General features: G+C 41.8%; 2 protein-coding genes across 2 annotated transcripts in view; one reads left to right on the top strand and one right to left on the bottom strand.

Annotated features, from left to right (window-relative positions):
* dynlrb1 (dynein, light chain, roadblock-type 1) overlaps positions 1-26,397 on the top strand; it is a 242,234-nt gene that overhangs the window by 28,756 nt on the left and 187,081 nt on the right. The window lies entirely within an intron of this gene.
* On the bottom strand, positions 99-24,942 carry LOC139920068 (DDB1- and CUL4-associated factor 1-like). Its single transcript, XM_071909973.2, has 30 exons — positions 24,812-24,942; positions 23,050-23,198; positions 22,764-22,840; positions 22,300-22,373; positions 22,036-22,149; positions 21,329-21,466; positions 19,594-20,220; positions 18,500-18,601; positions 16,611-16,769; positions 15,475-15,654; positions 15,097-15,206; positions 14,268-14,367; positions 13,459-13,628; positions 13,043-13,167; positions 12,854-12,930; positions 11,943-12,104; positions 11,599-11,754; positions 10,398-11,054; positions 9,447-9,724; positions 8,589-8,787; positions 7,472-7,554; positions 6,830-6,914; positions 6,020-6,253; positions 5,366-5,459; positions 4,576-4,680; positions 3,998-4,071; positions 3,363-3,452; positions 2,506-2,658; positions 1,486-1,606; positions 99-544 (listed from the first exon to the last, which is right to left on the bottom strand). Exons 2-30 carry the CDS (start codon positions 23,190-23,192, stop codon positions 483-485), a joined length of 4,749 nt encoding a protein of 1,582 aa, XP_071766074.2. The 5' UTR covers positions 23,193-23,198; positions 24,812-24,942; the 3' UTR covers positions 99-482.

Here is a 26,397-nt window from a genome sequence, read left to right on the forward strand (position 1 = left end):
CTAAGTTTGGGTTCCTTAGGATTAGCTTGGTAAATCGTGGTCAATGGATGCTAATGTGACCTCAATACTGAAAAAAAACCTAGTTAACAAACAAAACAAAGTCTTATTTCCAGCGTAGCTACATTGAAATGTTCTTCCAGCATAGACAGAGAGGCAGGTAAAACATCATAAATACTTCATTCATAACTTACACTCACGCTTTCTCCATGTTAGTGAAACAAGAGGCAGGAAGCCAGGTCGAGTGAAAAGTCAGTGTTTTTGTCACAGTTCCTCCATCTTTGAAAAAAACAAACCAAAACAAAGATCTTCCGTCCAAGATTTAGAATACTTTATAGAGATTTGTTTTCCCCCCATTAATCCCCCCAGGCCATTAACTTGCCTGGTTAAATAAGAACTGAGGGTTTCAGAGAACAGAAGTCCTTGTTGAAGTTCTCCCCCTGGCAGGTAGGGGGCGCTGCAGAAGTGTTGCTCCTCTCAGGGTCTCAGTCGCGGTCGCGGAGGGACCGAATAAATTCAGCCTCTTCATCTGAGGGTTCTATGAAGACTGCAGCATGTAAACACACACACACACACACACACACCCCAAGGCACACAAATGTAAGTCGATCAGTTCTCCTCCTTTCATTTACTTTGCATGCATTCTTGCCACCTGTAATATTTTGTTTTCCCACACTGTCTTAACGTAGATAAAGTGTCTGCGATATAGTGAGAGACTAGGTCCAGCTGTAATCAGTGTTTGGGAAAGTTAGTTTTGAAACTAACGAGTTACTTTACTTCATTCATACTTTACTAAGTCATTATTAACAGTAATTCAGAGTACTTTCAAGTTACCCACTTAAAAACAGTCTTTAAAATCTGTCTTCTGGTGATATCCTCTCTCTTATTGTATAGAAATCATCACTGATTATACAGTCTACTGTAGCAAGGTAGCTTTCATTTATTTGGGTACAACCGATATAGACGGAACAAACTTTATTCCTAAGATCTTCCGATTAGAAAATGTGATCAACACAGTGTGCCAAGCCTTAGTTCAGGTGTTCACCGCTGGGTTTTGTTTTGTTTCCAGTACGTTTGCATCTTTTCCCCATTGTTTACAACAGGAAGAAAGAAGCGAGCTGTGAATAGCGCCATAACTATGAGTACAGTATGGAGACTTCTGGTGAAAAACTGTCTCCCCACCGCTTGCTTTGTTTGTTTACATACTGATTTATTGGATTGAAGCTACTTTTCACTTTCAGATGTATTGTCTAACCTAAATATAAGGACTGACAGTATGGGACAGCTAAACATGAGTTATATATGCATTTTGCTGTAAAAGGTCTTTTAAGTAAAACACACATTCTGAGGTAAGATGGTTCACAAGTAAAATCCAAGTCAAACATAAGTGAGTATATACATAAGTACACATACACACAAGTGAGCCAACTAATTTGCTGAATATGTTTAGAATAAAAAATAAAACCTCTAAAACAAACAGTTACTCACAGTTGCTGATGCTGAGTTCACTTCTGTATGAACCGTCACTTCTCAATGAATCGTCACTGTTGTCATCATCATCATCGTCGTCGTCGTCGTCGTCACTGTTGCTGCCAAGGAGACGAGCGACCTGGGAGGAAGAGGTTGAAAAACTTTAGTGGTCATCCTTTCACAGCAGAAACACATGACTCTGTCATATGTGTGATTTAAATGTTACTGAGGATGAAATTAATTTTATGTTGTATTGTCCTTTTTATTATACACAGATAAAGGCTCTGTTCAGTAAGATAAAAGGGGATATTGAGTTTTTGGCTGTGGAAGATCCTGAAAAATGTACTTGGTTTTTTGAAAATGAAACATTTTTAGTTGTTGATTATATAGAGAAGGCATGGGAAATGCGGAAAAAGGCATTGTATATGGATGTCGGCTTTTTAGATGGTATATCATAGTTTGTATTTCAACACTGTATCGCGATGCTTGCAGTGAACATTGTCCTCTTTAAGGTGAAATGGTCGCACACTGGACTGCGTTTTACCCACTTATTTTTTCAAAATCTGCAGCCTGTCCGTCTTGTTCTGTGCCAGGCTGTAGACCGGTGCAAGCCTGGTCTGTTTCATCACAGTTACTTTGCGCCCCCTTGTGTTCAATGTAAAATAATGATTTCACTAAAAACTCCCGCTGATGCAGTTTAAGAGAAGACCACACATTGTTCAGTTTGATCGTTTAACTGATAGGCATGTTCAATCAAATTCTTAACGGCAATTAATCGATCATCGATTCACTCAATCATTTACAACCCTATTACATACAGGTGTAATTCCTTGAATGGCTGGGGAGAAAATAAACAAAGGTGGACCAGGAGGAGAAAAACGTATCTTTGAATTTTTTTAGATAGGCGGGAAAAATTCAGCGTCAAAACTGGCACGAGACCGAGACCAAGTCCATGATGTCAGAAAAATGCTCTGCAGACCGGACCGGAGACGGTGAAACCGGCTGAAGCTCCACGGTTCTGTTTGTGAAGTGGCGTACCTCGTCATCTGAGGGAGAGTCGGGTCCGTCTGCGATGTCTGGGTTGTCGTTGGCCAGCTCGACGATGAGGGGGTCTGTGTCCAAATCGTCATCGTCATCATCGTCGTCCTCGTCGTCAGAGTCTGACGAGTCTTCATCATCCTGGTCTTCATCCTGGAGAAGCATAACATGGGTTACAACTCATTAGTATTGTCATCATCATCATGATCTTTAATGTTGCTGTCAGAATCGGAGTCATCATTATCCCTCATGTATCACAAAAGCTGCATGATTATGGTTACAATGATAATCTCCATTATTTTGCTAAATATTGATCACGATTGTTTTCAATTTTAGTAATTGCGATTTGAGGAACAAAACTTCACTGCTATTTTTGCATCTTAAATTAGCATCTTGAAAATTTTAACTACTGCATGCATTCTAAGTTAATTTAAATGTTTCAAGATTGGCAATATGCCAAAGCTCTACAATTATCTCTTATTAGCTCTAAAATCATGATATACAATTATATATTATACGGTATTAATTGTGCAGCCCTATATATATATATATATATATATATATATATATACACACACACACACACACACACAGTATATCACAGACAATAAAAATCATATACACACACACACACACACACACAGACATACAGACATACACACAAACATAAAATCGATTCTTCATCCTCAAAGTGAAACATGACAAACTGACAAATTAAAGACACACACACACACACCTTTATGAAAGTTGTAAGAATCTTCCTAATCTAAGAGAGACATGTCAGCCACACAACAAAAAAACACACTCACCAATGTGCACAAACTAACACCATCTACAGTCGTGTGTGTGTTCCTCACCTGATCATCGTCGTCTCCCTCCTCGGCCAGTTTCTGTCGTCCGACCTCGTACAGGCGACACACTGTGTCCAAGCTCACCGTGTCCTGGTTCTACAGAGGAAAGACACACAAAGACACAACCAGTCACTAAATATACAGTATATTTTAGTGATACTTTACAGAAATTCTCTTCTCTCGTGGTTGCTAGAAGATTTGTGATAGGCTTGGGCTGATATTTTGTGTATATCGTAATATTTTCTGCAATATCAAATATCCCCCCAAATGGCCACTGTTTCCTCCAATGCATTAATAGTAAGATCAAATTTCTAGACTGATAATAATAATAATTATTATTATTAATAGGTCAGAAATTTGATGCAATTTAGAAGAAATAAAATAAAATACCAAAAAGAAATACAAATATAAATAAAAAAAATAAAAAAAAATAAAAAAAAACCCGAAACAAACAAACAAACAAACCCCCTCCACGAACAGTGATAATATTGTATATTGCGATATAAAATTTTGGATATCGCCCAAGCCTAATTTGTGACGCACCTGCAAAGCTTCCACACACACACATACTAACTTCTCAAACTCTTTCCAAGCTAACAAACAACACTGGAGAGATGGAGGCTGGAGATCAAGCTTGGTACCTCAATGACAGCCAGGTAGCAGTCTCTGGTGTCAGTACACAGGTCAAAGATGTTCCTCTTCACATCCACAGTGGCTGGAAAACAAAATACAATGGTTGGAGTTATAACCTACAGCCAAGGCTCAATGGGAATTAGCAGACCTAAGCTCCACTGGTGCATATTGCCAGGGGAAAGACAACAACAACAGTGGCTTGCAGTTAACTCATACAGTATATACTTTGCTTTGGTAAGATGACAGTGTGTTGAGGAAGTACAGCTGACTTACTGGGTCTCAGAAGTACTTCATAAATGACTCATAAGGTACATCAGAAATTCATAGTTCGAGATAAAGATGTTTTTGTATGAGGGGAAACAAATTCAAAGCCTGCTAACTGACTCATAGTGTGATACAAAGTAGAACTGCAGCTGACCAGTGGACTTGTGGTGCGATATCGCCACAAAATATGCTCCACCAATGACCATTTACTAAAATATAAACAGGAAGTGTAGGCAACCAATGGCATTGCAGGGTGCTATAAAAACAATATGTAGCTGACCAATGGGCTTTCAGTCTGCAGTAAACAGGAAGTGCAGCCTACCAATGGGCTTGTAGTCGGTGGCATCGAAGGTTCTGAAGGACGAGCCGAAGGGACTCTTCATCTGCTGGTCCATGGCATCGTCTTCCTCATCAGCCTGGAGCATTGCTATCCGTGTGTGTGTGTGGGAGAAAAAGCGTAATGTAACATAACACATTGGGCTATAATTTAGTACTAGGGATGGGCCGATCTGCTTATCTCACGATACAATTCGATATGTGATATGTGGTTCACGATTTGATACAACTACAATACAATGTAATAAATAAAAGTTTAATGACAACAAAGTCTGACTGTGCAGAATTACGTTTATTTCCGAGCCACAAATCTTTCTAGCGATGGCATTGGCTTGATAGAACGTAAACAACAATTTACAAATGTCATTACAAAGTTCATATAATTTGGATGGAGAGCTTGTGAAACTGTGATGGTCAAACGTCTCATCTGTGATTACTACAGCAGAATAAAATGGAGCTAATATCGCAAATCATTTTTCTGCCCCACGATACGCATTGTCACATTTTTGTATTGCGCTATATTGAATTTCAATATATCGTCCCATCCCTATTTAGTAAATTACAATAATGCCAGTCAGTGATTACCTGAGTCAGTAACGTATATGAGACACACATGTTCTGTACGGAAACATTGTAAACAGGATTTTGTGTTCACACTCATCCTCTCTCTCACATACACACACACACACACACACTCACAGCACTGTGTTTACTTTAGAGGACCACTCCCTCTACAGTGGTCCAGTTTAGGGACAAAGCACACAAACACACCGTACCTCCATACATGATGGTGGCGTTGCTGTTGAAGACGACCCTGCACTGGTCCAGGGCGGGGACAGTGTGCAGGAGGTGGAAGGTCCTCAGGTCCCACTGACACTACTGTTAAGGCTCACAGCTACAACACAACACTAAACACTACAGAAGCACATGGGGTATCTGCTGGGTACAGCTAACTGTCTCTTTATGCCTGTTAACATTGCAAAGCGAGTAAAAATATATTATCCAAACACAGAAAATTACATATTTTCTGGAAGAGTTAGACCTGTAGATAGAAACTAAGATTTTTGGAGCTTCCTCAATCCATCGTTAACACCAAATTTGGATGAATTTTCCTCCAGTGTGCAAACATTACAAATTACAAAACTTGCATTTTTCACAAGGTCAAACATCATGACTAAAGCTTAGATTTCATTTTAACAAAAATTAGACACCTAGGTGCTACTAAACAAAATATAATATCCACTTCTGCACCAAGAAGAGGTGTAAGGACAGAAGATGTCTTGGTCTTAATGCAGTTACTGCCTTTTAGCTGAAGATGGAAAGATCAACATGGCCAAGTAAAATACAAAATTGTTTGTGTCTTTTTGGATCATGGGGAAATAATTATATAATAAAATAATAATAAAAAGCGGTGAGTTTAAAAAGGATACGATCTCAGTGTTGATGATGACCTCCAGGCCGTTGGGATGGAAAACCCCGCTGATGTTCATGTTGAACTTGTCGAACTTGTGGATGGCCCGCGACGCCCGTACGTCCCACATCACCCCGTCGTTCAGCACCAGGTCGTCTGTGGGGTTGAAGGTGGCGCAGTTCCTCTTGTAGTTGTTGGCGAGGGCGGGGTCGTTCAGCGTCAGAGTCTTCTGACCCGTCTGGATGTCGTAGATCTGAAGCAGAGGGGGGAGAGGAGGGAGATGAAAAAAAGAAAAAGAAAAGAGGAATAAAAATGTTGAATGGACAGTTTCTTGTGGAGTTGCTGATCAGGGAAGGGGCGTTTTAAATCAGTGTTTTCTGATCAGCCTGCATGTAATAGATTATAAAAGGAGAAACGTGTGTGAGAGAGAGAGAGATAGATAGATAGGTAGATAGATAGAGATAGAGAGATAGATAGATAGGTAGATAGAGAGAGAGAGAGAGAGAGAGAGAGAGAGAGAGAGAGAGAGAGAGAGAGAGAGAGAGAGAGAGAGAGAGAGAGAGAGAGAGAGAGAGAGAAGAGTGAAGAGAGACAGAAATAGAATAGGAGAAATAAGGGAAAGAGATGAGGGAAAGGAAAAGAAAAGGAGGTTGAGAGGAAAAGAAAGACAGAGAGAGAGAAAGAGATTGTGCTCTGGTAACTAAGACGGAAGAGTGATGGTGAGGAAGAGTGAAATATGACTGAGTGAACCTGGAAGGGGTGAAGGGGACATTCAGTGGTGGTGAGTTGTGTTAATGAGAGAACAAAGAGAAGAGGCTGGGTAACCTACATGGGCGACTTGGTCCTTGGTGCCGATGACTCTGTCCTGAGAGAGTTTACTGAACTCAACGTAGTGATCATCTACAAACGAATTTCTGGGATACAGAGGAATCACTTCAGCAACATGAAAAAAAAACAGGCTTTATAAACCATGACAACATACAAAGGGCTGTAACATAGTGTATAAAACTGTGAGTGTGTGTGTGTGCCAAATAGTGCTAATCTACAAATGAGTGCCCGGAATAGAAAGGAACTTAATTAGAAACATGAAGGACAGAGCAGGATACATCTGTGTGTGTGTGTGTGTGTGTGTGTGTGTGTGTGTGTGTGTGTGTGTGTGTGTGTGTGTGTGTGTGTGTGTGTGTGTGTGTATAGTTGCATGTGAGAGTGTGTGTAAGTAAATAATGGAGGTGTGTAGGTGAAACATGGTTGTGTGTGTGAAGTGACTATGTCTGTCCCTACATGTTTGCAAGGGGCTGTTTGTGCAATGTGTGTGTGTGTGTGTGTGTTTTTGAAATGTGTGTCTATGTCCACGTGTGTCCATTTACACAGGCGTGTGTGTGTGTGTTGTGAATGAAGTGTTTCCTCTTGTGTGTGTGTAAAGCATGCATGCAAGTGTTTGTGTTTGTGTGTGTGTGTGTGTGTATCTTACTTCATGCTGAAGACACCATCCATATTCCACAGAGCAGACAGGGGGACACTCCAAGAAGCTGAGGTCAGCAACAATTTCCCATCCTGACACACACACACACACACACACACGCTTAGTATGCATTTTTCCACTTAAAATGATAATATACAATTTCATAAAACCTTCATTGAAAGTGAAGACAAACATTGGCAGGGGACTGTTACCCATCACCTTTCAGATTTAGTCATCTAAGTCTGGGGACGCACTACACAAATGAACAGACTGTGAAAAGACTGGACATCACACGCTTAACGACGATTTTTTTTTGTCTTTCATCATACAGGTGCACACACTTGACAAAGCCGGATTTGGGGATCACACACTATCTGAGTTTTAACACACTGCGACCCCCCAATCTTGCGAAAACCCCACTCTCACAACACTCAAACACAGAACCAAAACAAACATGGAGGTTGAGCATTTTCTTTCCACACTTTCTGTATTGTTTTAACTTCTTTTACACTCATCTCTCAATGGCCAATACCAGCCTCCGTTCAGATTTGAGCTGCTGACCAGCTCATGCTACAGCACATCAAGACTTGCCCAAATTCAAGTTGAAAAAAATCAAACATGTTTGAAATTATCTTGACAGTCCCCTGTGGATCCGTAGGCAAGAGATTAAAGTCTTAAAGTCGGCCTAAAAGTCACGTACTGTGTTCTCAGCTAAAATAAAACAAACAACAACTACAAAACAAAGAAACAATTCAAATAATAAATAGGATTTATGCGTTTCAAGTGAGTTATCAATAAAAAAATCTATTAAAATGACCATTCAAAACCATTTTCAGCAACTGCATGCAGGTTTTGACAGATTGTTTTCTTGTTGTGGTATGAAACCAAGTTAATGAGCACAAAGCCCATTCGTGCTCATATCTTTCACAGCATGAACTCTACAGTGGTTGAAAATAAATGGAGTCCTTCAGCCTTCAGTTTTCAATTATTCTCCATCTGCTATTCTGATCATTATGATTCTTGGAAGTGGCATCTTTGTGGACAAGTTAGAACATTTGCTTTCCTACCAACCAAACAAATCACATGGTCCGACATGGTGTGGGGTGTTTTTAAAGTGCAGACCTACTCTAGAGGGTTCGAGGTGTGTGATGGCTGATGTGTGGCAGGTGTAGTTGGCCTCCTCCTCGCCGGAGAAGACGTTGTAGAGTTTGAGGTGACCGGTGCAGGTTCCCAGCATCAGGAAACGCTCCCGGGCTGAGAAGGCACAACAGGTGAAACCACTCTCGTCTCCGTCGCCCTCGTGGAAGACCGACATGGGACGAAACCTGAAGAGTGGGAGAGAGAGGGAGAGAGGGAGAGAGGGAGAGAGAGAGAGAGAGAGAGAGAGAGAGAGAGAGAGAATACCGGTGTCATTTAGAGTCATAGCCCATTTACTTGTCAATGTTTACTTTTTCATCATTTTGCAATGCATTCTGCATGTAATTTGATTTTTTTACGATTGTTTTTACTCGTTTATCGTTGTAAAATACAAACTATACAGTATCAAATATAGTTTGTAATTAACTGCTGTCCCGGCTAACATATAAAAAGACAAGGATGTGACAATAAAGTTTCTAAAGTGACATGTTTTGAGGAATTATTCCCTGGCGGAGACTTCCATTTCTTCCTGTGGGTGTCAGGTGATTAACAGTAAGCACAGTGTACTGTAATAGGGCACTAATGTGAAATCACTCAACTTGGACACAATGAAATAACAGTAAAACAAACTTTGACTGTGACGGATTCTCTCGCTCTGTGGAAGTTGTTTTTCATGCTGCACAAAAATTAATGGCAGCAAATGGCTTCTTCTGACGGGAGGAAAACGAGCCTGATATCTCCAACTGTGCTGACAGTGTGCAGACACCAGCAGGAAGAATTTAAAAGGCACATACTTGTAGAAGTGTGTGTGTGTGCATGCATGAGCGAGAGTGTCTATGTTCATTACCTGCTAAATATTAGATGCCTATCCAGACACCCTCTGTCCACGCCTCCGTATTTCGGATACAGCACCCTACTCCCCAGGCGGGCGGTAAAGTTGGGCGACGCCTGCCGTCTTTGCTTGGGCTCGGGGCAGCGGTGGGGGGTGAAGAGGGAGAAGGGGGGGCAGGTGGTGACGGGGTTGGGGCAGCGAGCGTGTTGCTCCCTCAGGTACTCGGTGATGATGCTGTCGAGGGCCGGGGGGGAAGGCAGGTGGCGCTCCAGAGGCTTCTTCATGGCTGGAGTCTGATCAGGAGAATTTTAAAGTTAAAAAAAATGTATGACAAGAAAATCTTGTGATGATATAATCACAGTTTAATTCGCAATTGCCATATTCTGTCAAATAATCGCAATTTGATTTTTTGTCAATATCTTTCAGCCCTACTGTATAGTGTAAGAAATAGTAAAATGTCATAAAATGTCTCTCTAAATGGGTCAAAAATTAAATAAAAAGTTGTAATATAATGAATTGGCAGATAATGTAATAACATCATCAGATTGATATGGTAATATTTAAAAAGGTTATACTAATTACAATATCTATCCATCTAAATAATTTGAAGATGTTACTGCATTATCCAGCAAAATTAGACAGTGTTTATTTATTGTTTGACTAATTTAGAGGGATATTTTATTACTTTATTACATATTACAAGTTGTTAAATTATCTGACAGTCATTTCATTATCAGCTGCTACAAGGATCTAATATAAAATATGAATATAAAATGTTATTGTTGTTATTGTTATGTAGAGCAGCTAATAACATTACAGGCAGCAAATGATTTGCTCAAGAGAAGTAAAAAGTATTCCTGTGTCTGTGGTATATTCTGTTTCCCCCCCCTCAAACAATTTCCCAAATAAATAAATAAATAAATAAAAACAAAACTACAAAAAAAGAGAGATTAGGGAATCACTGACCTGTATGAAAGCCCCGTGGTCAGACTTCTGTTTCAGCACGCGAGGTTTCTTCCCTGAGCTGCAGACGGACGGCAGGCGTTCCCGCGAGAACAAGATCCGGCCAACCAGAGGAGAGCCTTGTCCAAGAGGTGCAGAAGGAGGAGGAGGAGGGGGGGGGGCGGGGGTGGAGGAAGAGGAGGACGAAGGGTGAGGAACAGAGGGGGGGCGGGGTTGGATAGAGGAAGAGGAGGAGGAGGGGGCGGCGACTGTGGACACTGGAGAGGATCCAACATGGCTGGCCATACGAGCCGCAATCCCACTGGCAAGCCGGTGCGTCCTGGGAATCACCGAGGAGGAGGAGGAGGTAGGGGTGACGCAGGAGGAAGAGGAGTTGGGACAGAAGGGTCCCGGGGGTAAATTCGCCTCTCTAACAAGCGTGTTCGCCGTGTCGTGGAGCCCTTTGGCTACCAGGTGGTTTCTGATCAGCATGAGGAGCTCCTTCTCGGGGAAGGTGATCCGCGATTGGGCGACCACGTTGGCCCTTTGCAGGCGGGCCAGTGAGACGTCGGTGCCGATGAGGAGGGGCTTGCCGGAGACTCTCTCGGTGAGTTCGGCGGCGTAGCGGCAGAAACGAACGTGCTCGCTGCGCTTGTCCTGCAGCACCGGCTCCTTCATTAGCTGAGGAAGAACCAAGGAAAAATATACAGTATGTGAATACATTAAAGGTAGTAAAGTGTAGGTTTGACTACAGTAAGAGGTTGTATCTCAACAGTTTGGTGGCTTGGGTAAAATCCCTTATTTATTGGTTTCCTAAAAGCACGAATCTTTCAATGGATCAAATATGGGAATGAGAGAAGACAACATGAATGCAGTTAATGCAGTGTACAGGTCAAGTGAATGAGAATGAAAAGAGACACTCAATACAATGTAGACACGCTTTACCTATGGTACTTTTCAAAGGATAGTAAAGATGGATAGTTAAGACGGTAATTTAAATGTTTGGTTTGACACAATCAATTTCAGATTGGATAATGTATATTTTAAGATGTTAAATGATGAACTTGAGGGTTTGCGAAGGCCACATACCGAAACGTGTCGGTTTTACTAATAAATCTTTATTCTCAGTACTGCAGGTGTTGCTCTCAGTTCCTCTTCCCCAGTCATATATAGCATCTTCTTATAGAATCCTTCACTTGTTTTTGATAGAGAATCTCAGGCTCACCTGTTGAATGTGTCCGCTGGTGAACAGCGGTAGTTTGCTGATGATCTGTCTGATCGCCGAGGAGCGGGAGAGTCCAACAAGAGCCTTGCAGGCCAGGGAACGGATCAGGTCTGCATCCGTTATGGGCATCTTCACCGACAGCAGAGACAGAAGCACCTGGAGGAGACAGGAGGCAAAGATAGTATGGAACAGACAGAGAAAAGAGCGCCACCTACAGAAAGTGCAGTGCAGCAACACCACAGCAATGAGCGCTTAGCAACAAAGAAGTCACCAAATGCCACTGTTGTTCTGCGATGCTTAAAATCAAACATACAATGAAACCATCCTCCCCTTTTATCCCTCACCTTGATACCATTGTTGTTCTGCACCATCTGCCACATGTGGGCCAGCACCCTGTTGTGGGGGGTGGGGGCCTGCTGGGGGTGGAGGGACGGCCTGAGGGGGGTGACAAATGCCCCCACTGTGTTCAGGCTCTGGTCCGGAGCGCACACACAGTTGGTTATCACCTGGAGGGGAGAAGGGTCAGGGGTTGGGATGGGGTCGAAGTTGGCAGACAAGGAAGAAAGAGGGAAAGAAAGAAAAATGTGAAAAAAACTTAGTTTTATGTGTTACATAAGTTGGTAAAGCACACACTTAGAGAGAAAGATGCTGGGTTTATTTATTAAAACGTATTTAAGGGGATTACACCATGAAAGACAGGAGGAGGAACAAAGGAGGGGAGAATCATTTGTGAACGGGTAAGGGAAGGTTTTAATGTAATCGTACACAGCAGGCACTCAAGGCAAAAACTGATGCAGTGTTTCTCTTAAAATGTTTTTTTCTTTTTTTTTTTATAAAGGTAACCAGCGGAGAGTTTTGTCTAAACATATCATTGAACGAACTGATAACAGTCATCAGTGCCACATTTGATAGTTCCTGTGAGCCAATTTCTATTGCTGTCTATAGTTCACAAAGTTCTCTCTGGTGATTGGTTATCAAGCATTATTTACCAGTTTACCAGAAGGACTTTCACACAGAATTTAGCCTAAGAACTCCCCAATTTAAACTCAATAAAACCATGGCTTCATAGTTTTACTGAGTTTAATTTGGGAGTTGTAGAAGTGTAGATACTGTTTATAATAGCCAGACGTGAATCTTTTTTTGGCGTGCTTTTGCATCACAACTAATTTCACAGTCATACAGTTTATGCTCAGTGTAGTTTATGCTTATGCCATGTTCAATTGCTGACTCAAGCCATCTAGCTGTGCCATCTTACTTGCAGTGCAGACTTCTGGATTTCAGCGTCGTTGACGAACACTTCTCCTTCTGCCACACCCAAGATGATACTCATACCTAGAGCAGAGACAGAGAGACACACATCCAGAACGATAGGCTACCGAAGGCTGAATCTTAACACTATCCAATTAAGCAGAAATGAAAACGATAACCCAAGAGCCCTACTGACCCACGGTGGAAACAGGTGACCTGGTTTCATCCAGAACTTCGACAGTGTCCGCCAGCAACAACTGGACTTTAGGAACCACCGTCAGAATGGCCAGGATGTCCAGGGCATAACGCACTGTGTCACTCCTGGAGAGAGAAAGGGAAGAAAAGGGAAGATGTAGTTATTCATCAATGTTGTGTATGCCTTAATACGTTTTGGATATTATAAACACACCACACCGTATCACTACTGGAGACAGGAGAAGAGAAAAAAAGCAGAGAAAGGCAAAGATGTAGACGAAATCTTATTTTTTCAGTTCACCGTTTGTGCATCACACTACCTTCTTTACTAAGCCCCCTAATAAGGCAATAGATACACATAAGTTGCAGCAGTCACTGGGAGTGTGTGTGTGTGTGTGTGTGTGTGTGCAGCTTTACCTGCCGTAGTAAGTCCTCCAGTCGCAGGCTGTAGATATGAGCTGCAGCATCAGTGGGATACAGGACAGCTTGTAGAAAACCTCGACTGGTTCCCAGTAGAGCTGAGGGGGTCCACACTCAATAAGAAACTCCATCATCTCCACTACTTGCTCTCTGCTGTACGTACACGCCTGGAAATATGGAGCACACACACACACACACACACACACACACACACACACACACACACACACACACACACACACACACACACACAGTGAAGCTAAAACAAAATCCCTCTTCTTAAGTCCAAAGTGCCATGATCAACTAGATGTTTACTGTCTTATTCCCCCCAAGCTCATATGTGAGCTTTCATACCAGGAGACATCACACACCATTTCTAGATTTCTTCTTCTTTTTTTATTGTTTGAATTCTCTTATTCTTTTCTTTCTTTCCTTCCAAAAGGGAAACAAACCTGCTGAAAAGCAACTTTTTAGACTGGCTGATGCAAATGACTGATAGACAATGAAATTTCTTTCTTTTTTAAAAAACAAAATTGGTACATCAGTCAGTGCAACATTGCTAATTTAAATGTTCTTGTAATAAAAACGAGTGAATAAAAAAAAAAAAAAAAAAAAAAAAAAACAGATGTGACAATCCATGAAAATGAACACAGCACAACGACTTGATCTATATCGAGTACACAATAACATTGATGAACACTATTATTTAAAATGATAATGTACAGAGGGACGATGATAAATACACATGCACACACACCCATCAATGATCAACCAGTGTATCCCCACAAAAAACACCCATGCCTGACCTTGTAATACGGCTGTTGGGGAACAATGGCGCCCCCTTCTGATCTCTGCAGGGACTGTTTGACCTGTTCTGTCTTCACCGCCAGGTGAGCCTCAAAGTACCTGAACAGAGACACAGAGTCAAAGCAATAATCAAGGACCACACTGGAAACAAGTTGGCTTGATGAAATACAAGCACGTTTGATGACACCACTTAGTGACAGCCATAAGGATTAGTGATTTGCTCGACATCTTTCTTGACTTCTTTGTTTACCAGTGAGGAATGATGAGACAGTGTAGATTACTTGAAACTCTGCTTCAAGTTTTTTTTTTATTCTATCACTATAAATAAACTAAGTAAAGTAAGTAATTTATTTTATCATGCTTGCATTTTAATCTGCACCAGGTTTGGCAGCCAGCATGACCGCTGTCGTCTTTGAAGAATCCAGCTTTTCTACACTTTGTGTGCAGATGTCAGTGGTCAGTATTATTGGTCAAAAATACCCCAAAATTTACAGGTGCCTAGTTAGAGTCCTGGGTCAAAACTGAATGGCTTTTGCTTTACTGCGTCAGGCGAATTTCTTGCTTAAGTTGAAAGATTTCACCTCGAGCCACCGAGAACGAAGCTGCGTCCACCTCACTCTGTTCGCCTCCCTCCACTGAATCTGCATGCATTTGTGCACCTCTAAATTATTTTCTTTTGCTTTCGTTATGAATGTAAGGTAAGAGGGGAGAGAGAAAGAGTGCAAGAGAAAGTGAGTGTGTGTGAGTGAGTGAGTGTGAGTGCAAGAGAGGGAGAGAGGGAGAGAGAGAGAGAGAGAGAGAGAAAGAGCTATACAGAGAGAGGGGTACCTGCGCAGGGCCATGCAGGTGTGTTTGGCTGTCTGTCGGCTGGAGAAGACCTGGTCATCGCTCATTATGGAAACCTGATCCTCAGTGTTCAGGATCTCCAAGGTGCTGACCTGGAGGGAGAGAGGGAGACTCTTCAGAATGCAAAGACATCCAATTAAGACTTTAAGTCCCTCCCCAGTTCTATTTGATAAGAGAGACGAAGGGACGGGACTGATCAAAAATCTGTGATGGTTTTATTGGTTGGAATTCATATTTACGCCTACTGGTGCAGCATGAGGTCACCAGTAAAGATACACCGATTTCCAGGAAGTAAAGGTAACTGGAGTTCATTTCACGTTGCATCTTTAAGAACGTCAAGGTCAGGGCTTTCGTACTGACCAAGTTGACGAGCCTGCGCAGGCCGTCCTGCTGGTCGAACAGCTGCAGCACGGCCCGGAAGGAGAAGGAGATGGAGAAGAACATGGTGGCGTGGCAGCAGCCCGAGGCGTGGGACGACTCCAGCAGCCATAGAGCGTAGGACACCATGTCTGACAGCACGCTGTCCGGGAGCGTGCACACCTACACACACACACACACACACACACACACGTATAAACAGACACACCATAGAGTTAAAGCTTAGGACAAAATGCCTGATAGCACGCTACAACTACATACACACACAGTTAAAGCTTAGGACAATACATACACACACACACACACACACACACACACACACACACACACTTGTACTTCTATCCTTATGAGGACCTCCCATTGACTACATTCATTCCCTAAACCCTAACATTAAAACTCACCACTATCTGTCTAATGTTAACCTTTACATGCAAAATCACGTTAAATAATCAAATTGATGTTCATCGTATTGAACTGCATGGTAATACACAAGAAATTTTCAAATAATATTATATACTGTATTATGTAATATATACTAATTTGTTTCAGATCTCATTTTGTGTGAGATTTTAATCCGTATTTGCTTTTTTTCATTAATTCAGACAACAGAAGTGTGTATCACGATACCTCAATATATATGGTTCTTACAACGATAGAAGTACAAGAGTGTGCATGAACACACACACACACACACACACACACACACACACACCCTGTTTAGTCTCTGCAGTAATCGGCAGCCAGCTGTGTGGCAGATACGGTGCTTTTGCATTCTTAAAAAGTCTTTAAACCATGTTCAACCTGTGTTTATACGTGTCATACGTTTATACATGTGAGTGTCGGTGTGTGTGTGTGTGTTTGAGTGAGCATGTACTGTATGTGTGGTATGAGTATGTGCATATTAAATTAGTTGAAACATTAATGATCCCTGTGGGGAAATTGGGGTTGTTGTAGTAGCAAATAATGAGATACAGAAAAGAAAAAAGCAAAGCATAAAAAAGGAATAGAGCAAATGAGGCAGTATTAAAGATAACGCAAGAGACAATTAGAACACTAGAATGCAATAAGTAGAAATAACTGGTTAGATATGTGTGTGTATGTGTGTGTGTTAGCCCTACCCTCTCCATCGCGTCCTGGTTGTAGGCCAGGTAGTACAGGCACAGTGAAACTCCAGTGGCTGCCATAGAAGGCCTGGGGATCTCCAGCAGTTTCTGGACTCCTCCCTGAGCGATGAACTCAGCCGCAAACTTCTTATGGAGGAGCAGGGAGGCGAGGTACTGCAGACAGAGGGAGGGTGATGTTCAGAGCAAGTAGGTACTGAAAGGCTGGGCTGTCTAAAGGATAGAGGTGTCCTTCCTGTCAGTATGACCCATAGAGGCTCATTCCTATGTTCCAAGACAGCGACTGATAAGTCGTATCGGCAGAGAGGGTCGTTCCTATGCTGGAACGCAGTAAAATCATGGGTATAGTTTGTTAACATATAAGTTAAGTAATATAATCTAATAATGTAATATAATAAGTGTACATATCATACATCTTTTTATTTTATTGTATTTCATTATTTTATTATACTCTGTCACATTATATTTTCTATTACTTCTTATTGATGGTCACTTAACCATATTGCACTAGTGTACTGCATTTGTTTACTTTGTTTACTTGTTTACATTGTTGTGGCTAGCTCTAGGCTCAAGAATTTCATAGCTAGCATTATCTGCTTCTCGCTGTTTTGTTATGCTTATGACAATAAAGAAGCTTAAACTTAACATTTCTAATTTTTATTACTATCTTTACTTTACTATTTTTGTCTTTCTTTCTTTTTTAATGTCATTTCACAAGACAAATTCTGTATGTGAAGCACATAGAATTTGCCTGGTGTATGAAATGTGCTATACAAATACAAACAATTTGCCTTGCCTTGTTTGTGCCAGTGTTTTTACTTGCATTAATAAACATTTTAACAGCACAAATCTGATTACAGTCCCTGCAACTTTAGCTAAGCATGATGGACTTGTCTGTTTTCTTCATACCAGATTCATGATGTAGAAGATGAGACACTGCTGAGCTAAAGGTGTTGGGTTTAATCTCTATGGAGCCAAGCAGAGCCCCACCCACAGAGGTTTGGTTTATCCCTGACACACAGACACTCTCTACTGTGAGGAGGGGCTGGATGGCTGGATGACAAGCAAGCTACATGACTGCCTGGCTAAATAACGGACTGACTCTTAAAGGAAAAATTCTCCTTCAGATACTCATGACTGCTTTCTATGTTTTTTCTTTATATTTGTGATAAAGTGTTGTAATTTACTGTTTTGGTGTACCCACTTTCCCTCAACCTGCCTCCTCTACTTCTACTTCAGTTAGTGATCTCCTATGTTCGGGCCTGAGCTTGTTGCTTTCAGTCAAAGGCGTGTGAGCTAGCCAACATATTTGTGAACATTGGGGCGTGTCCGTGATCGCAGCCGCGCCCCTGACTCAAAACGCAACATGTCCTGTTGGCTGCATTGCTTTCTGGTCTATTGAGGCTGCTGTCTGTGTAGAAATTGGTATCTTGAAAGAAGAAAGACGCACTTGCTCTTTGATTCTGAGGGACTGACACCAAAACCTGACTTTTACCGTAGATTTAGATAGCTGAAACATTTTCTGCTATAAAACTCTATTGTAGCTGTGCTGGAAATATCTTGAAGTTATGCGCAGGAAAAAGAAAAGTAGACCACCAAGCAACAAAATGGGCCCAGAAATGCAAGGTAAATAGCCATTAGCTGGTTTTTAACAACGGTTAAGTGTTTTAGGATGCATTTTTCCTTTAATGACAGACTGACTAGCTGGCTGGCTAAAAGACTGCCTGACTAGCTGGTTATATGACTGACTAGCAAGCTGGCTGGCTGGCTGAACAGATGCCTGGCTGGCTAAATGACTTACTGACTGTTTGAATGACTGTGCCATTCCCTCTATCCAAATGAGCTTTGGATGTTTTTGTGGCTTTTGAGAACAGTGACAGCATTACCAGCAGGGCTTCAAAGGTGAGCTGGACATCGTTGGTCTGCCTGAGGTCTATGTAGTTCATCAGCAACGCATTGGTGTCCAGCTGCATGAAGACTGCCAGCAACTGCATGGTAGAGCAGAGAGAGAGATAAGAGAGAGTAGCACTGATTTATACATAATGAGAGATTTACATAAAATAACAATGGGTACGACAGTATAAAAGGTAAGAGTGTGCAGGTGAGGTTGAAACCCGAACAGGCTCATTATTGGTCCTCAACTAGACTAATAAAGACATACGATACTCAGATCAAGGTGCAAAAACACAAAGCCATGTGAAAATACTGTGGTATTACTGGCAAGTGTTATGCAGGGAAAATAAATGCCTGCTGGGAAATGAGTTCTGGGAATTCATACAAAGGTTTGAAACTGTTGCCATAGATACACATGGAAAGGTGGGGCTAAGAGTCTGGGAAACCGGTAAGACTTAACGGTACACACTTGTCCCCTGCATGTTGTTTCCTATCCAAACCACAAATTTTGGTATTGTTGTTGGACAAAATCAAAAACTCAGTTCCACATTTTTGTAAGGCTGTCACCATATTGTCTATGTTGACTTTTTTGGACACACTTGCACTCAAAATAGTAAGAATTTAAAGCTTTGCAATGCCGACAAAGACAAAACACTAAAATACAGTTTTGGTGCATTTACATTTATGTTTTAGGTATTTAGCTGATGCTCTTATCCAGGGCAACTTGAAATGAGTGCAACAGTCGAATAAACTGAATTTTCTAGATTACCAAATTCACAGGCAACCAATACTGAGTGCTAAGGTCACAGCCATGAGACCCTTGATATTCCTCAGATACTAGAACGGTCATGTAAGAGAGGAGGGCTAGGAAACTAAATAAAAATAAGCGTTAAGGAGGGAGGTAGAATGATTTTTTTCCCTTTTGAGAGCTGTTGAAGTGAGTAGAGGAGAGGGGATTTGATATAATATGGAGAAGATGACTGCATTTTCATCCTACAAAGGAAGATGGAGCATCTCTCTGCTGTTCTGACTGGGATGAAAAGGTGTTTGGGAGGCTTTAACATGCATAGTTTGGTTGGATTCTCACCTCCTGGTAATCTCCCAGCGGCGTCAGATACTGCAGGATCAGCCTCTGCTCCATGGTCGGGCTCAACGGCGACAGGCAGTAGTTGGAGCCAATCACCATCGAGCTCATCTCAGACCAGGAGGTGCTACTGCTTGATTGGCCTCCGGAGTCGCTCCTCTCCGCCCCGTCTTCTCCGCAGGCGGAGGAAGTGAAGTTGAGTTTCTGTTTAGCCTTCCTCCCGTTTTCTTTTACCACCTTTCTCCTCCCTCCTCCTCCCTGCCGGCCCTCCGTCTCCATGGGGGCGGAGTCTGGGCTGGCTTGGTAAACAGGGTTTGGAAGCAGTCGGATCGAGCTTGAAGCACCAATGCCGCTACAGCCGCCGTTTTTCTGGGCCAAACCGAGCAGGAATGAAGTTTTGGATCTGGCCTCCGACGCCGGCCTGCTGCCCTCTCTTTCCTTCCTCTCTTCCTCGTCTCCTGCTTCTTCCTCCTCGGACTTCTCCTGCTGGTCTGTTGTGGGCGCGCCGCTTGAGGTTTGGGTGCCTTCCTCCCCGGGGTTGTGAGGTAGATTCGGGGTCTTGGTGGCACTGCAGCGACTTTTGGCCTCTTCGGATTGCAGCTCACGCAGACGCCGGATCATGAGTGGCACCTGGAGGTTCGGAGGAATAAGGGGAAAGTTATGAGAAGCAGGAAAAGGGTTCCAACACTCCTTCCTTCTATTTCAAAATGTAATACTTTTTCTAGACCTTAAACTCTTGATTTGAAGATTTTGTTTGCTGTTCAGTATGATTTAGGGTGAGAGTCATCTCGCCCCTACTATGCCATATCATTCTATAGATGAAGATTATTCTTCATCATACTATAAAGCAAGGAATCTCTGTATGTGTGTCCTTCGCATATCTCGAGAACTGTTCGTCCGATCTACTTCACACTTGGAGGGTGTATTGCTGGGGACCCAAGGACATGCAGTGTCACATTGGACACGTTCAATATTAATAAACTTTGAATAAACAAGCGAACAGCGCTCTGTGCAGCAGCGGGGCTCAAAGCAAGCGACTGGAAGCGCAGTGTCAAGTGTGAAGTTGTTTGGATGAGCGGTTCTCGAGAAAGCTGCAAGCAGCAATACTGGAGGCCAAGCAATCGGCCCGTTCCGAACAGGCACTGCACTAGTAGGAACAAATATCAGAATATGTGAGGATTATGGGGATCTAAAACCACAGAAAATGTGTAGTGGTATGTATATCCGGACAGTTAAACAATATTTTTCTAAACATTTTTGCCCAATTTTGAATTTTTTCAAGACCTAGAAGTTACCAATATTTTTCCATACATTTAGAGATTTTCTTGGCCTGTGTAGGAAGCACTACAGGAAGTTAAGGGTAGCAATATGAAAATGCTTCCTCTATGCTGAATTTGCAACTTTGTGACCAACACTGAAAAAAAAATCTGTTTGGCTAGATCTCCAGTGCAATCACAACAAGAGAAATGACATCCTCTCTGTTAACTCTGGCTTTCTAAAAGCAAAATATAGAAGTATTCATTGTGAAAACACTGCAGACACCAGCAGAGCCTGAGACAACAGATTTGGTTACAACATTATGAATGGGAGAACTACAACAGCACTAATACCTAAATTGTAAAGTGTCACTTATTGGCGGTATTCAGAAATAAGGCATGTCAGTGTGTGTGTTCAGTTTGCATGCCTGTATGTGTGTATGTAAACAAACATGTGTATGTCCTTAGTGTGTGCGACCCACCAGTTGGGAGTTCTCCTCCCGGTAGTTGGCGGCTACTTCCTGGTTGCTCATGGCTCTGGACAATAGGCCGGTGGCGTAGACACACAGCGGTCGCTCCGCCTCCTGGGCCCAGCTGAACAACTTCTCCACCAGACCCTCCTGTCAGACAAAACACACAGCTCACTTAATAAAAGGTGGGTAAAGTCTTAGTAAACATTTGTCTTTTCAACCACTTCAACATGCAAATAAACTCAAAATCAGGAAAATATACATACATCATTATCATCTCATTGTTTCAGTCAAATGATGTCTAGGACTTTTGCTTGGCAGTTAATACCTTGGGTGTCCTGGTGGCTCAGCAAGTTAAAATGCATTCCATATAACTGCAACAATGTGCAATTCTTTAAATTACTCATCATTATGGTAATCAATTACTTGCCTATTTGTTATACCAAATAGTTATTATTATACATTTGTAGCCTAATCATTTATCTGCATTGGTTTAGTATGATCGTTATGAATGGCACTGTATTGTAAATCAGTTTTCCAGTATTGTTATTCTTTTGACCATACCAGTAATGCTTCTAGTCCAGTCCAACACCTATGCTGCATATCACCTGCCCATCTCTCCCATATTTTCTCTCTGTCTCTGTCCACTGTCTACCATCTAATAAAGCAAGAGTTATCTTTACAATAAGTCTATAACTGATCTTTATAATAAGTTCTACCTTCTCTTGGAAGACCACCGCGCTCTCCAGGCCCGGCATGATGTTCTGAAGCAGGCGACTGGCTGCCATGTTGAGGCTCAGCTCTCTGCTGGTCATCACATAGCTGTTCAACAGCTGGAGAGGATACAACACAAGACATTAAAGGCACTTTCATGCCAGCTATCACTCTGTCAGAGGAGGAATGAAACTCTTTCATTATACTTCGATGGACATGCATGAAGCAGACCACAGTTTATGATACACGAAAACCCCGGCAGTCCTCACCGCATTAGTGAAGTCATCGTTCCTAAAAAGCATCTTCAGGATGTGTCCCAGCATGCAGTCTGGGTCGGCCCTCCCTGCGAAAACACACAGGAGTCACCAAGTCAACAACCAGTTAGTGAGATAAACACGTGGTTCAGCTAAAACGTTTTGTCCTGACTGGAGTATTTGTAGTAGAAGAAACTAAAAAAAAATTATAACAACCTCATCAGCTACTAAATCAGGCACATAAACTGATCAGAACCAAGTCTTGTGAGATTTTTAAGCATTTTTTGGATTCATAGATTCATAGAAAGAAAGAAAGAAACAAACAAACAAAGAAAAACAGAAAGGCAAATACAGATAAAGACGAAGTCAGAAAGACAAAGTCAGAAAGGAAGACAAAGACAGAAAGAACGGAAGAACAAATGAATGGTTGCATGAACAGTAATGAGAATAATGTGTGATTTTGTTTAATGGATAATTACCCGGATGGCGGTCATCAAACGGATCAGGGTCTGCTTTGTGATACTCCTCTGTCTCCCGTTCAATCAGCTCAGAGATTCTGCAGAAGCGAGAGAGGAAACACTGTCACTTCCTCTAGAAATACCCAGTTTACTCTAGAAATACACAGTTTATTCAGTGACAGAGAGACAGAAGGTCTGGTGTGGAGCCCCCTGATTCCTGTCACTCTCCACTGTGTATTACCCAAAAAAAACAAAAAACAGAAATACCATAAGAATACAGCTTAAAAAAATAAAAATGAGTACTGACTTGGTGAGGATGGAGACCAGCTCCTCTGTGGTGGCTTGCTGCGCCTGTTCCCATTGGTCCAGAAGGGCGGCAAGCTCCGCCTTGGCGTCCACGGGAACCGAAACACCCTCCGCCGCCGCTGAAGACGCAGCTGGGGAAGCCATCAGTACCTGGAAGGAGAGGAGGAGAAGAGTGGAGTGATAAAGAGAGGAGACGAGGAAAGAGAAGAGTTAAGTGGAGAGGAAAGGGAAGAGGGGAGAAGAGAAGAGAAGAAATAAATGGAAGTGGAAGTGGGGTGCAGAGTGGAGAGAGAGAATGGCAGATCAAATTAATATCAGAGATATGCATTAGGGATGGGACAATACGCTTAACACACAATATGATTCGATACGCAATATGGTGTTCGCGTTTCGATACAACAACAACACAATGTAATAAATAAAAGTTCAGTAATAACAAAGTCTGACTGCAGAATTATGTTTATTTCTGAGACACAAATCTTTCTAGTTTTGGTATTGGCTTGCTAGAATGTAAACAACAATTTAAAAATGTCATTACAAAGTGACAATAATATAATTTGGATGGAGAGCTTGTGAAACTGTGATGGTCAGCCATTCCATCTGTGATTACTACAGCAGAATAAAATGGAGCTAATATCACCATTCATTTTTCTACCCCACGATACGTATTGTCACATTTTTGTATTGCGATATATTGAATTTCAATATATATATAAATATATTCTCCCACCCCTACTATGCATGTATGTTTCAATGACTGGATCATGAGCACACGATGAAAACGGCATATGGAAAGGTAGGCAATCATGTGAGAAAGAAGGTGAGAGTAGAGGTGTAGCGAGAAGAGGAAATAAAATTATGAGAGTCAGCGGTAGAGGTGGAGAAGCAAGGGACAGCATTATGAAGTGATGGGGAAAGGAAGAAAAGAGAAGAGAAGAGAGGAGAGAAGAGGAGAAGAAGAAAGGAGAAGAGAAGAGCAGAGAAGAAATAAATAAATGAGAGAAGAGAAGAAAGGAGAAGAGATGAGAAGAGAAGAAAGCAGGAGAGAAGAGAGGAGGAGAAAGGAGAAGAGAAGAAAAGAAGAAAGCAGGAGAGAAGAGAAGAGAGGAGAAGAAATGAGGAGAGAAGAAGAAAGGAGAAGAGAAGCTCCTAGGGTACAGCGATGGAGATGCAAATACCTCACTTTTCTACGTCTCTCTCTTCAACACTCTCTTATCAAAATATCATTTTCCTTGTTTGATAACTTTGCGCCCCAATAATCACATGCTTGAGACTGAGTGTGGGTCTATTCACTGACAGTTGAAGATACACAGACTTTACAGAGCAAACCGTTTCAAACACAACACCATCATTCCGGCTTGAAAGTGACTTCCCTCCCTCCCTGGCACTGGGATTTTACACCAACAGGTGGCCATGACAGCTAAAGTGTATTAGCCGCTAAGGACAGTGTCTGCTCTGTGTGTGAGCTTAGCTAACGCGGCGGAGAGCTGACAGTTAGCCAATTTAGCTAACTTGGCTCAATTCACAACCGATGGCGCAACGTCCCGTCTCATTCAAGTTGAGTCGGAAAGGTCGCTACCTCTTTCGTTCACTTGCATTTCCTTGAACGGTTAATGTCACACATCATTACCCAAGAGATAAGTGTTATTACAAGGTCTTAAATGGTTAGTAGTGCAGTGACGTGTGGCAGAAAAAGCGTGTTGACAGTCAGCCTCATGTCTGACAGAAACGGGCTCGGCTAGCAAGTTGACAGACTCTCTCACCTGTATTAGCTTCCTCTGCTTCTCAGTTAAACTCCTCGTTCGCGCTAATTCCGCTCAGTTTGCCAGAAAGAGGCAAACGGAAAACCGCTGACATGAAACGTTACGAAAAAAAGTTTCACGTTTGTTTTCAAACTTCTTTGCCGGCGACCGTGCGCTGCGTCACCAACAGAGTCGACGGGTGATGACGGAGGACGGCGAGCGTGCTCATGGGATTTGTAGTCCAGAATTACTAGTACGTTTGAGACTAGACGAGAGATTGTGTGTGTGTGTAATGAGATTAAACATGAGATGCAATGCTATCCCCCTTCACTCATTAAAATCATCATTAAAATTGCTATTAATATATATTCTTTCTTCTGATGTTTTTGTATGTTCCTTGCCTTCCCCTTTCTCCATTTATTTCACTTTTTTTTTATTATCAGAAAACTGTTGGAAAAACCTTCTATATTGCCTAAAGTGTATTGTTTTATATTTGTGTGTGATTATGTTTGTACATTTTGGCCTGTTAAAAGTATAATTGTGCACGTATGAACTTGAGCTTGTACTTTACTTTTTTATATGAACTCTTATTCTTCTTCTTGACATGCTAATAAAGCCATTCAGATTCTGATTTCTTAAAGACACTGACAGAGAGTGAGAGACGACACAGGTACTGTATACTTATACTTATTCTGATTTGAGAAACTCCTACCAGGTTTGTCAGGATGCTTAGAATATACAGGAACACTGATTCAGCATCAAATCCAGTCAGCAAAATGAGGATTTCCACATTAAACTGGTATGTGCATTTGGTTCAGTGACACACCTTCTGTGGACCAGATTTTCTGTCTTTCCTGAACCAACCATCATCAGAAATCTGGTGAAAAGCCTTGTCGAGAGATACAATCATGTGTCACAACATCAGAATATACATTTACATCTCAAACTCAAGCATTGCTGTCAAGATGTTTTTATGGTTGATGGCTAATTTTTCAGCCATAAAAGATGGAGATGTCAATTCACCTAATCTTCACCTGCGTTTACAATTAGAATGATTTGGGCCTTGTTTTGTTTTTCATAAGTATTTTTGTGAATTCTTCGGCATGGATCCAATCCTTGGAGAACCTTGTTGAGTTACCAACATCACTTTACTAAAAAAAAAAACGAAAAAGTCATTTTCACTTCATGTCGTCTTTTTCAGACAGGGATTATGTAAATTTAGTCTTTCACTGTGGACCCAGAAGAAAGAGGCCTGCAACCCATTTTTGGCCCTAACCTGTGGGTTTTAGGCTGGTTTAACACTTCTGTTTCCTTGATGTCAAAAGTTCTGAAAAAAATAAAAAAATATGATACCACAGAAAAATGAAATTCAATGCGATGCCGTTGTTTTGGTTTAGCTTTTTCTTTCCTCTCTCTCAACATACAACCTACAGTAGATGTCAGCCATGACGACCAAATGCATTTATTGAAATACTTCTTGTATTGAGAACGGCATATTATTTTGCATTAAGACCATTCATCAAATAATAACTGACAAAATGGTTTGCGATAGGGACTTGACGAAACCCTGCATTAGATTGAATTGATCATTTTTGTCAGTGTGGGTT

This window comes from Centroberyx gerrardi, chromosome 5, assembly GCF_048128805.1.
Source record: "Centroberyx gerrardi isolate f3 chromosome 5, fCenGer3.hap1.cur.20231027, whole genome shotgun sequence".
NCBI classification, from domain to species: Eukaryota; Metazoa; Chordata; class Actinopteri; order Beryciformes; family Berycidae; genus Centroberyx; species Centroberyx gerrardi.